The sequence below is a fragment of the Limulus polyphemus genome, unplaced genomic scaffold, assembly GCF_000517525.1.
Source record: "Limulus polyphemus unplaced genomic scaffold, Limulus_polyphemus-2.1.2 Scaffold1127, whole genome shotgun sequence".
NCBI lineage: Eukaryota > Metazoa > Arthropoda > Merostomata > Xiphosura > Limulidae > Limulus > Limulus polyphemus.
Window position 1 is genome coordinate 147,620 of NW_013666737.1, and position 13,212 is coordinate 160,831.

Here is a 13,212-nt window from a genome sequence, read left to right on the forward strand (position 1 = left end):
ATTTCCTGATGGAACAGATGAACTCCACGTGAAGCAGAAGCCAACGTGACGGAAACCAGTACGGAAGAAGATACGTCCCGTAAAATTAAGAGATTTTGTTGAATTTTAATTTTGTGTTTGTAAATTCTGTACATTTAACCAAGTTATTATTAATTATCTATTGGTTTAATGTAAGTGGCTATTGTTCGGGACGAACAATACTAAGTAAGGGGCAGTGTTACGACAATGGAAGTCACATGAGTTTGTAGAAGGATCATGAAGGTCCGAGTGCATTCTAGACTCTCTGTTTTTTAGTATATAAGCCCAGCAAATAAAGTGAAATAATAATTACAGATAGACAGATATAGAGACAGATAACTGAGTCAAGCTTGCGGTATGACCGTTTGTAAAGTGCGTGAATCGTTGTGAATTATAGCGTTTGTTTATATGAAAGTGACTGTGGAAATTCTGTGTATTACAAAGTTGTATTGAGAAAGAATAAACTAGTTTTATTTAAGAAAGGACTTGTATCGTTGAAGTTCTTCGGGAAGAATTTATACCGGAAATTAACGAACGACTAGAGACATAACAGGGTCATTAATGTGGAGGTCGAGTGCGATATTGCAAGCTTCATTGGCGGGGACTTCGTTGAAGAGTGACACTACATCAAACTAGCCATTAAGTATAAACTACTTGTACCTTATGATGACAAAACCTGGTCGAAACGTTGTACATTTGCTGTTATGTTAAACATATATTAAAGTTTTTCTTCATTACCCATTCAAGCCGTCTCCAACCATTATTAGTCTCATAGTAGGGTCCTTGTCATCGAAATTGCCTAACAAAGTTAAGAGCTAGAGGTTTTTACTTTCAGGCTTAGATACCTGGGGAACCGGTTTTTCGTTTACAATACCAAACTTTTCTGTGGGGAACACGGTGAAACGTTAAATTCATTTCAATTTCTGATAGGTTTCTAATTTTAAATAAAATTAAAAGTTTTAAAAATCCATATCTGTAGAAATAAAGTTCATTGAAATATATACGAAGAGAGGGCGCTGTTATACAACACTGTCTAGTTACGTTTAATATAGTTTTGTTTTATGAACATTGAGGATATTATAAATATAATTTAAGTTCTTAGATACTAAGACAGCTGAAAGGTTGTTGTTGATATGGAGCAGGACGTAGCGATTGAAATACTTATTAAAAAATTGAAATCTGAAAAGTGTCTACTTTCAAAGGTTCGATATTTTGCTTTTCGACTGAATTTGAATTATTTAATATATATGCTACACTCAGTGAAGTCTTGAAGTTCAACTTCAAGGCTTCAGTTTGACTTTGACCCTAAGTAACAGTAACACATCTAGTACTATAGAGTATGGACTATAAATATAATATAGTTAGGCTGACACAGAGTGAGTAAAAACAGTTGATCGGTCGGAAATTGATAACACAATAAAATCAAATAAACTTAAGAAAGTCATTTGCGAATTACCAATCAGAAGTACATTTGATTTTGATTAACCTGAGTTTTGAGACTGCGAGGTTTGCAGAAACACATGCCAAATACGACGAGTGACACTATTATTTGTATGAATTATTATATATCAAGTTTTAAAATTTGATCATGGAAGTGAAACGTTTGGCATATTAATTGTTATATATGTTCATTGTATAAAATTGTTAACCTTAGATCTAGATATCAAATTTAACATTTTAAGCAGTTATGCCAGCTGTTTGTTTCTTTGTTGTTGTTTTCTGATAGAAACTGTACTTGACTATATTAAATATTACTATTAACCCTAGCATTACTCATCAAAGCTATAGCACCAATTAAATCCTTAAAACAAACTGCTAACAATAACAGGTGTGAAAACTTTAAAACTAAACAGACTGGATATCTTAGAAATAAATAGAAGTATATAAAAGGATCCAGACAAAGTTCTCAATGACCACATCAACCTAGGCTTTTCCCCACTCCTAACCCCATTTGCCTCTATGTGAGTGTCAAGATTCCAAACCATTTCTTTGGTTAAATATACTTATACCTGTTTACAGGCTATTTAAATCTAAATTAGATTATTCCTTTACCATGGTAGGAATAAATGAAATATTTTCCAGATTTCTCATTTTGCTCTGATTGAAAGTTAATAATAATTATATGGATATCATGCAATAAATACATTGCTGAAAATGCAGGTTAAAAGCCTACTGGGAGATCAGATTTAGTAAATAAATCTGTAATAAGAATAAGATTGTATAATGATATTACTAAGTTTGAAGTTAAAAGAAGTGTAATAATACCCACTTATTTGTTAATATTATTTGTTTATCTTTCTATTTGAAAAATAAAAATTTATATTAGTTTTGCAGTATGAAAATATACAAATGTTCATTTTATTCCTCAGCAACCAATACTGTGTGAATTAAATTGTCTACTCAAAAAGGAAGCCACAGAGGATAGACATGGACAAAATAATGCTTTTATGATAGAGGTTGTTAGCGCGATTGCTGATAGCGGAATGGTTCAAGAATTTAAACATGGAGATGACAGAGGTAGAACACACCATAAAGTTTTGTAATATGCTGTAGTATAAAGTGTGTTAGGCCTTAGTAGCATGATTTCTTAAATTCTATCTTTGAGTGAGAGAAACAAATGTTAAAAACAATTTGTAGCATAATAATATGTTTTTCTAACTAGATTATAAGAAAAAATACAAGATGTACAAACCACCTAATAATATGAATGTTATATCAGTTAACTAAGGTTTTGCCAACTAACTGACATTATGTTTTACCCACTAGCTAATACTATCAATATTTTTACCAATTAAGTAATGATATAAAAATATACAAAGTTGTTAATAGTCTGAACACTTTATCAAGTACCTGATATGTAAATATTTTACCAATTCTAATATAAATGTTTTACCAGTTTGTTGAATGTGTAATTTATGCACTGACTATACAGTAATATAAAGTATTATGAACCAGTTAATAAATAGCTAATAATAAAACTTTCTAGGAAGCACCTGACATTATGAGTTTTTAACAATATATCTTTTTCATGTTTGTCAGCAACATGTATCGAATATAGATGCAAATGTATTAGCTTAATTGGAAGGGGGAATTCCAATAATGTTTTTTTTCTTAACCTGATGATGACTTAAAAAGGCTTAAATGTCTTTATATTTGTGTTCTATAATAAAAAGTTTCTATTACACATATCATCTTTCTCTACAATTTACAAAATGCTTCTTTCCCATTTTTACTCTCCCAAATAGTGCTCTTTGTATGTACTTTCCTAACATCAAACATCCACTAGTTCTTTGAAGTTTTTTGGCAGTATCCCCTCCCCAGTTTCCAGGTCCTCATTATGCTAGTGAAAAGCTAGGTGATTAATCAATATAATTAATTACCTATGGACATTTATTACATCAATTATTGCCACATAAAATAATTGATTAATCAAAATTACAAAAACAGTTGATTAACTATCTGCATTAAGAGTTAGTCATTTTGACTAACCTTGTAACCACCACGTAACCATGAAACTACACATATTATAACTGAATCTACTATATGTATCTTAATGAAATTCAACAAGCTTTTTAATAAAGTATTTTTACTCAAGATTTATCTGTGAATTTAAAGTCAGACTGTCTCAGACCCTGCATAGTCTTGGTGCAAGATGATCTTCATTTTAAGAATAAAAGTACTTTTTTTCATCTTCCGGTTTTCACATTTCTTTTGCATAACCTCTAAAACATATTAAATGAATATCAAAGGTTTTTTTCAGTAAATCTTTATATTTAAACTGTTAATTTCTAACATTAATTGTTGTGTCATCAGCACGTAGAATAAAAAAAATCTGAATTGTCCTTTTTTCTTTCTAGAATGATGGCATATTATAATGGTTACTTATTTATTCTTACAGTCAAAGCTAATAGACTTTTGTTGCCTTATAGCTGCACTTGAACAGTCTCAAAGTACACGGAGAGTTACTTATCACAGCTAGACAGCTTTGGGTAAATAAATGATTGAGTTACAAGCACACTTCAGTCAAATTACAATATTGCCTCACAGTGTGTTCATCTTATGACAGAGTACCACAATAAATTTAAAAAATATATTTTCATGTAAGTTTTCTTATCTAAGCTAATAAGTTTTTAATTTTTACTTGTTAGTTTACTTTACTTTTATAACAATAAATAAAAAATTATATAATAAAAAAGAAATTTAGTACTTACATCTGAAATCTGTCTTGCTGTCAGCAGATGAAGCATTGTAGGCTGTAATGAAATTGGCAGTCCAAAATATTATTTATTTTTAGTTGAAATATACAACTTAGAAAACAAAATATTATCACACACAAGAAAGTAGAATATACTGAAACTACTATAATTTAACTGGCTTTCTAACGAAGCTATAACTAAGTAAAAAAAAATCCATTAGCTGGTTAAGCTAAATAAGACAAAACAAAGAATATACTGAGGCCAAATGTTCCAAACCTGAACAAGCTAGCCTGATAAACAAATCTTGTAAAGCAAAGTCTTCTGTTTTTAAATAAAAGTTTTTAATATAGAATATTCTCTTTCCACTGGCTATAAATAATTCAGTAGCAAATGTCAGAGAGAATTATTGACATTTTTTGAAAGACGTGATAAGATAGGGTGTAGCATGTGGGTTTGACTTTGTTGTTTATATCTCAGTAAAGCAAGAAGCTTTGAAGCGATAAGTTTAACGATATCTATAATATAGATGTATAATTGTTGGAAATCATATAGGGTAGAAAGAAAATATAAATTGGGCAGTTTGTAGTGAAGAAGCATCACTTGATACAGAGAAGTGAAGGTTGAGAATTTATTTGAATATTTCCTTTTAAAATTAAGAAATTAAACCTTAGATAATATAAACATTTTAATTATAAACTATGTTTTAATGTCAAGCTTATTAATGTACACTGATAATAAAGTTATTTAATTATATTATAAATATGACTCTGTGAAAAAGTTGTGACATGTACATTTTGACCCACCCATACATATAGGGTTAATATCACAAAAATAATCAACTAATCAAAAGTATTTTTATAGTCATTACAGTTTTTGATTAATTCAAGTTTGTTCCATTTTGTTGATTAGTGTTATAACTCACAAAAATAACCAACTAGCAGAAATGAGTGTTTCTGATTGTTACTGTTTTCTATAATTCCTACTATCCAAGTCTCTTTTTGAGAATAATCAATTAAATGAATGAAATAGATTATTGAGCGTGAAGATTCATTGATTAACATGTTCTACTAATTGCCTGGCTCTGCTTCAGTGCAAATGTTTTGTCAACTAAGTGTTGTTTCACAATTTAGTTAATAAAATATAATTGCTTTACTGATTATCTAATGATATGATGATATAAATATTATAGTATTTTAACCTTCCATATATTTCATATATTTTCAGATAACTTTTTATATACTTATGCAGATGATGTGCATGTGGTTAGTGTTTTTTTGGTAAACTGGATCTAAGAAGATTATAAACTTGCACTGATTTTCTTATTTAGGTTCTGGTTACATATAGAAATGAATATTCTATAGAAGCTTTTACCTGCTTGGGCCTGTTTCTGTGTATGTTCACTGAGTAGGGTTTTTAATTTACTCCACTTGTAGTTCTTGTAAATACTTCAATAATTACTAATGAAAATTAACTTAATTTTAACCTGTGAAAGCAGGTTGAAAGCATTTAAAAATCTTAATGAGGATCAAAAAATAAAAACTAATGAAAAAGCATTTTTCTTGCTTATAAGATTTTTTTACATCAAAATTGGTAATAAAACTTGAGTTGCAAGACAAATATTTGTTGAATTCTTCTATGTAACACCAACATGTTAATATGAACTTAATAAGTTAGAATAATTAACAGAAGTTTTAGAACTATTAGCGATTCAAATGTGTAGTTTGAGTGGAATTTATGAGTTTTTTGAAATATTTATTATATGTCTTAGAAGCTGAGTTTTAAGGGTAGTTCTTAAACTGTTCCTCTTTTCTTTGCATGATAAATCTTTGGAATTGATAGTCATAAGAAGTAGTATGCTTTGAAATTATTCATTATTCTGTTGAGTTTATAGAACAGAAACATTTTTGTTTTTTGTTGGTTATTTTAAATGTGTAATTTCCACATCTTTGTATTTATGTGTGTGTGTGGAAGACAGGAAATTGAAAACTAGATTTTCAGTTGTTACTTATTTTATTATTTGAAAAGTTTAATAAATGTGTTAGAAAGTTTAGTTACTAACATTTTCAAAATATTTCTTAGAGTATCAGTCAAATGATTTTGTTGGAGCAGCAGATACAGCTGTTGAAACTCTAGATTGCTTGCTGAGTCTCTTGGTCAGTATTTCTCATAACTTAGTGACAAGCACTAAGTTCCTACAGGCTCTCCTGACACCAGTGGTGATGTTGTGTGCCTCCCATAATGAACACTTTCTGTGGACAAGTCCTCAGTCTGTTGCTAAGGCTGAAAGTAAGATTACAATTTGTATTCTATCATTTTTCACAGTGCATTTAATCAGAACTAGTCGAAGTAACCACAGAATATGATCACTTTAAATTGTTTATGAAATTTTATTGCTTCATGTAAACACCTGTTCTAACACTCGACAAATTCCAATACCATACTTACCTCCCCTCACAAAATTAGCTATTCTCGTTCAGTGCTGCCCTCTATATGCGAACTTTTTCTTTATGCATACCACAAGCCTTCCACTCCCCTCTATTGTAATTATAAGATTCTAGTATGTCTCTCATGCAAATCGTCATGCATCACCTACTAACCAATAGGAGTATGACATGCTCACATGATGCATGCGACTCCCTCTACACTTCTCTCCTGAACTAATTGCTTCTCATTTGGCAGCGCTTAAGTTCGGTCATGCTCTTTTGTTTTAACGAAGTGGTTGTTTTTTTCAATTAATTTGCTTTTCTTCAGCCTGTTTCTTCTGTTAGTATTTATCAGTTAATTCTAGTCATCTTAATTTCTCCATTTGAATTTAGTGAACCTTTCTGTGCAATGAATTCCAAAGTTAAAGTTACAACTTTGGGGGTTACACCAGCGACCAGCATTTTTTCTCAGATCTCAGCTATGGGTGACCTGATGGTGGATTTATCTGCTTTCATATGTCAGGAGATCAAACATTATCTGGGGCAACCTTTATCCCCGGATTTTGCCATTCTTTCTCGTTCTCAACCCAATAAGTCTACTAGGCCTTATCTGGTCTTTATGGATTTTGTGTCTCAGGTTTGTGATGTTTTATCCCTTTCTCCTATTTCTTATTCACCTTGTCCTTCATTATTGCAGGAATAATCCTCCAACCCTTTTTGGTTTTTCCTCCCTCACCTGATGTTTGGGTTCATATTGATTAGTTTGCCTCACAATTAAGTGAAGGGATTAGCATGCCACACCCCCTGCAGACTTTAAATCAGTTCACACTTTCTTACCATTGTGTTGACCATCCGTTTCTAGATCAGTAGTTATTAGGTTCCTTAGTGCCTATTTGGGGGGTGGCTCCCAAATCATCTGTCAGTCTTACCAGTGTCCAATATTCTCATTTGCATCTTATCCTTATCAATCTGTTGCTGTATCTTTTTTCATGCACCTCTTATCTGAGGCTCTCCGCAGAGATTCTGAGGGGTTTTCTGGGGATACCCTTGCTCTTCTCTCCTCCATTTTAGCCGGCATGTAGTCTTTGGCTCTGATATTACATATATGATTTCATTGTTGTTGAGACCCTATAGGTCATGATGCCATATTGGCTTGGGTCTGTTTACCTTTGACATATCTTCTGCATTTATGTATGGCCCTTTTTCTGAGGCGTTACATTTTAGATGTGGTCCCTGAAACTCTAGAGCCTTGGGTGGCATCGGTCCAGCACCAATCCACTCTTACAAATTTTATAGCTCATTTATCTAAGTCAGAGCCTCATATTCTTCCAATTCCTGTTTCCCATCCTTCCCCTTCCCATCCCTTCTCCTCAGGGTGCTTCTTTTGTCACTTTCTTGGACGACACCCCTCCCCCCATCACCATCAGTACTGGTGACTACTCGGTGGGTTTGGGTCCGATGGGAGCTCTGCTGTTAGAGTTTATTCATTTCTGGCATTCCTTCATTGGTGATCAATGGGTGCTTCAGGTTCTGTCAAAAGGATTTGTTGTCCAGTTTCTTCCCCACCTCTCCTCTCTCATTACCCCGTCTCTTTCCCTCCTCGAGATCCCATAAACAGCCACCATATATCAGAAGCAATTCAGGAATTCCTCTTGGAATGGTCCATTGAACTTGTTCCCCCATCTTTCCCAAGGTTTTACTCCTGACTTTTCGTTGTCCCCAAGAAAACCAGGGATTGGCAGCCAGTAATCGATTTATCTTGCCTCAACTGTTTCAGTTAACTCCCCTAGTTCACCATGGAGTCCTTTCTCACCCTGAGATGGGCATTTTCTCCAGGGTTGTGGATGACCAAAATTGATGTCTCTAATGCTTACCTCCATATACTGATACCACTTCAATCTCATCCTTATCTTCAGTTTGTCCATCTTGAGATGGTTTATCAATTTCGGGCCCTCCCCTTCAGACTTGCCTCGGCACCTTACATATTTTGCCAAGAAGTCCGAGGTTTTGCTTTACATCTCCATGCTCTGGGGATTCCATTATTACATGGATGAGTGGCTTCTTCTGAACAAGAATTGGCCAATCATACTCAGCAGCTCGATTGATCAAATTGGAAAAGTCTTTCTTCAGAGCCACTCAATATCTTTTCCTTTTGGGGATCTTTTTAAATACTCATATCAGTTGGGCTCAGTCTTCTCTTTTATGACTTCGTTCAATGGAACTGTTGATTCGCCATGTCTTCTCAGCTCTGTTGCTTACTGCTCACGAGGTTCTATTGCTTTAAGGGATGTGGTCATCAGTGATATTACTGGTCTCCCTTGGTTGTGCCCATATGAGATTCCTGTACTGCTTCCTTCCAGGGTACATGTTCCCAACTCTTTATCCCCTGGCAATCCCTCTCCCTTTGTGATCTTTCACTTTCTACCCTTACCAATTGGGTCGTTCTTTTGGTTCGATTGGTCTATTCCTCCCTACCCTCTTCCACCCAGAATTTGTTCCAGGTTTCCTCCCATCAGGTCCGACACCTCACTTTTTCCCTTGCTTCTCATCCTCGTCATCTAATGGAGGAGGTTCTGCAATCTGGCATGTGGACCACACCCATTATGTTCATCTTCCATTATCTCTATCATATCGAGGTTTCCTCTTTGTCGGGGTTTCATCTACCTCCTGTGGCCATTCCTCAGACTTCAGTGTGACTCTAACTGGTAAGTTTTGTTCATACTTTCCTTTTTTTCAGGGCCTTTCTCTATTTCTTCATCCAATGAATCCCACTATGTGGGGAGTGGTGCCTGACCAGGTATTCTTCAAATTCAAATCTGCACTGTACAACCATGTTGACTCGTGTTTTATCTTCCATGGCTTCACATGCTCACCATTGAGTTGGAGTTTTCCACAAGATCACTCGTAGGTGCATGATCTCGTGATGTTTTGCTTCATAACATGTCTGTACTGGACCATACCACCCATGTGCATGGGTAAAGCAGAAGGGGATTGCTGCCTTTCTCTACCATGCTTGGAGTGAATAGCTTGGTAGGGTCTGCTTTTCAAAATAAGGTTTCATGGTTACCCATTGCACCATCTTCAGTGATGACGTTACTTTGGACCTTCCACCACATTGTCACCCTCTTTTCTTCAAGTTGAGTATGGGAGTCCTTACCACTTTCCAGTTCCAAGTCGCTGAGGTGGTTGACCATGGAGGCACCTTGCTGAATGAGTTCCACACAATAACCATTCAGTTACAGAGTAGGGCAGTGGTGTTCTGTGGGTGTAGATGATGTGATATCCTCCTATTTGTGATAAACTGTGACACCAGAGTGAGACATCAGATGCAGTTCAACCTTTCAATTGGGAGCCCTCATCCTACCCTCGCATGGATGTTGGTACCCCGCGGGCAGGTTTTGGATTTAGAGTGAACCAATCAACATAAATCCTCACACAGGTTTTGGGTTGTCTCTCTTCCTCCCTCAATTTCTTCCATCTGTGTTGTGGGTCACAGCGGTGGTACCAGTTTGGTCCATGGCTATCCCTCATTTTTTCTTCTTACGGGGATGTTATTGCCATTTGGATAGTCCCGGCTTCTTTCATGGTTGGGGGAGTTTATTTCATTTGATAGACATCCTTTCGATACTGGATGTCAAATACCTGGATCAATAGCTTAGAGCTAATCCTCATGTCATTCCTGGGAATCTGTGTTGTTCTCAGTCTCCTGGTTCTTGAGTTTTAGATGAAATTGTATGATCCTTATCCTACCTTTGTGTAGATGTCGGTACTGCGTCAACAGGTTTTGGATATTGTTCACTTACTGATTACAGTCCGCTGCCCTCTAGTCACTCTACACCTAAGGGTCCATTCTTTATTTAACCACCTTTCTCATTGTGGGATTAAGTTACAGTATATTTCTATGGTTAGGATCACTTTCCGTCCACCTTCTCTCCCACTTGGATGCACCCCTCTCATTTCCCCCTTATATCTTACACCCCCAAAAGTTGGGCAAAAATTATACCTGGCTCAAAAGTGGTGCAGTTTCCTTCTTCTGATCTTCTGATTGGAATCTCTCATTTCCAGGAGTATCCTTTAGATGCTTTTGGGGGGTACTTCTGTCATTCCCTCGCACTGGTCCTTCCTCCCTATCAATGTGGGATTTTAGCTAATTTTGTGAGAGGAGGTAAGTACTGTATTGGAAGTTTTAATTTTACTGTACTGAAAATGTATTTCTAATAGGTACTTACCTCCTCTCACACAGAGGAAGTCACATGCATCACATGAGCATGTCATTCTCTTATTTGTTAGTAGGTGACACATGATGATTTGCATGAGAGACATATTGGAATCTTGTAATTCCAATAGGGGGAGCGGAAGGCTTGTGGCATGCATAAAGAAAAAGTTTGCATATAGAGGGCAGCACTGAACAAGAATAGCTAATTTTGTAAGAGAAGGTGAGTACCATTTGTGTTAAAATAAGGTGGCAGTTACATGAAATTATGGATATTTTAGATGTATAGTCAGGACTGTTTTAAAAACAGTTAATATGAACAACATTGTGATTGAAATTGTATTTTGAGACATTGAAAAAGACCGACTAACCCTGGAATGTAATTCAAAAATCTAAGCCAGTAATAAAACTTTATAGGTTAGATTTATTATCCTAGTATACTTTGGTGATGTTTGGACCAAACCTTTTAAGGCTGGGGATTGGGTGCATTTGACTAACCCCAGTATGTAATTCAAAACTTTAAACCCATTAATGCACTCCCTTAGTCGGATTTACTATCCTGGCTGATTTTGATAATGCTCAAACCAAATCTGTGCAAGGAAATTGGGATCAGAAAGAGAGATAAAACAGCATGCTCTATAATAAGATAAAAATATGCTAGTCTGACACACAGAATCGTGTAGATAAAACAGAAGCTCTTGGAAATAGTTTGTTTTATTTTGAGCATTTAAAACTAAATAAATGCTCAAGAACAAGATTGTTTATGGGACAACAACAAGTTTTCTGGTTCTTACTTAGCAGAGCTGACTTGAATATACCAGTTAGAAAAAGTAGCTAAGGATAATTAAAATGTTTCTTTTATCTCTTAGCTAAAGTGAGTTATTAAGCCTTAACTGATTTGGTTTATTCATTACATTAAAGCATACCTTTATGTAATTTATTGTCATTAGTGATTTTTTTCTAACATTTATGTTATTAGTATAGACTCTCCATTCATGAGACCCGTATTAGAGATTGAGTAAAATAACTGTTATTTTTTATTATTTTTATCCTGAAGAGCTTCTGGAGGTTGTATGCACGGTGTGTGGGTGTTCTTGTATATCTGACGTTCTGGCATCAAATGAAGCCACTACTTTTTCCTCTCCCCAGTTGGCTCAACCCATGCTTGACATTCTGAAACAACAGCTTACTAAGAATAATTGGAGGAAGAATCCTGCTATGAAGGAAGTATTTAAATGGCTTTTGTTTAACATTAAGGTAAGCACATTATGGCATAGCAGGGTTTCATCGAGGTAAATTTCTAAGGACATTCTTTTAGTTAATCAATAGGGAAAGTTAGATGATTAATATGAAAGAAAGTTTGCAATACAATATTTTATATATCAATAAATCTAGTGTAAATAGATAGTAATTATCTTACCATATCTTAATAATAAAGATTACATCAGAATTATTTTCAAAATTATATCCAGCGACTTCAAAATACCCCCCCCCCCCTTTACAAAATACAAAATATTAAAGGCATGCGATCCAGAAAGACTTCTTATTTAATAATTAAATGCTTAGAAATTTACAATTCACTTAAGGAAGAAAGGTGATTCTACAGCAAGTAGAACTGCAATGAAGAAAATAATCCCAGCTTCCAGCCAGTAAATTTATTATTCTGTTAGCTTTAGAAGTTTGGAAATGTTTCAAGACAACAAAATGTACTTGAATTCTACAGATTTTGAGACTACCAAGGTCAAGAATTCATTTTTAGCAAAATATTAGAGCTAGAAATAAGCAACAGCATGTACAAAAGGCCACAGGTTTGTAGCTTTAGTTTTGTATGTTGATGTGTTTCATTTATGCAATCAATAAATATAAAAATTTCTACTATCCAAATAAAAAATAAAAATTGGAGAGAGGGGGAATTGACATTAGGGTTAGCAGTTTGGACTTTATTACTTAATCCCAAACAAAAGGTAATAATAATATATATATGTCAAAACAAAACTCTAAATTTGAATATTTCAGTTATAGTTTTATTTTATAGGTGATTTGAGGGAATAGATAAGACAGAATTCTTTAAGGCTTAATTCTGTCATTTTCCCCTTTTATAAAATTTGAGATATTAGGTGAGGAAAGCTTTGAAAAATAGAAATTCACTTCATGAGCTAATTTTACTTATCAGTTGACTCATTTCAAGTTTATGACTTTTAATCAATGGCAAAGGGTCAGTATTTTAACCCTGATGATCCTGAGGTGAAGCTCTTCAAGAGTATAACATTTCACCTAGTGTTTGGTTTTAAACAATGGCAGATGTATGTTCTAGTTTATGCTACCACACAAAAAAAGGAATACTCTCTGTAGGTTTTGTATT

The 13,212-nt window shown here is 34.4% G+C and overlaps 1 protein-coding gene across 1 annotated transcript; it reads left to right on the forward strand.

The window, feature by feature from the left end:
• The first annotated feature begins 1,025 nt into the window (after positions 1–1,025).
• On the forward strand, positions 1,026–12,894 carry LOC106462253. Its single transcript, XM_022389451.1, has 5 exons — positions 1,026–1,220; positions 2,388–2,535; positions 6,294–6,500; positions 11,908–12,107; positions 12,886–12,894. Exons 1-5 carry the CDS (start codon positions 1,152–1,154, stop codon positions 12,892–12,894), a joined length of 633 nt encoding a protein of 210 aa, XP_022245159.1. The 5' UTR covers positions 1,026–1,151.
• The last annotated feature ends 318 nt before the right edge of the window (positions 12,895–13,212 follow it).

What these genes read in the sequence shown, in the direction of transcription:
- LOC106462253 (XM_022389451.1), top strand. Translation starts at nt 1,152, where the DNA reads ATGGAGCAGGACGTAGCGATTGAAATACTTATTAAAAAATTGAAATCT. An exon ending in AAAAGTGTCTACTTTCAAAG is followed by an intron (nt 1,221 to 2,387) that starts GTTCGATATTTT and finishes TTTATTCCTCAG; the next exon opens with CAACCAATACTGTGTGAATT. An exon ending in TAAACATGGAGATGACAGAG is followed by an intron (nt 2,536 to 6,293) that starts GTAGAACACACC and finishes AATATTTCTTAG; the next exon opens with AGTATCAGTCAAATGATTTT.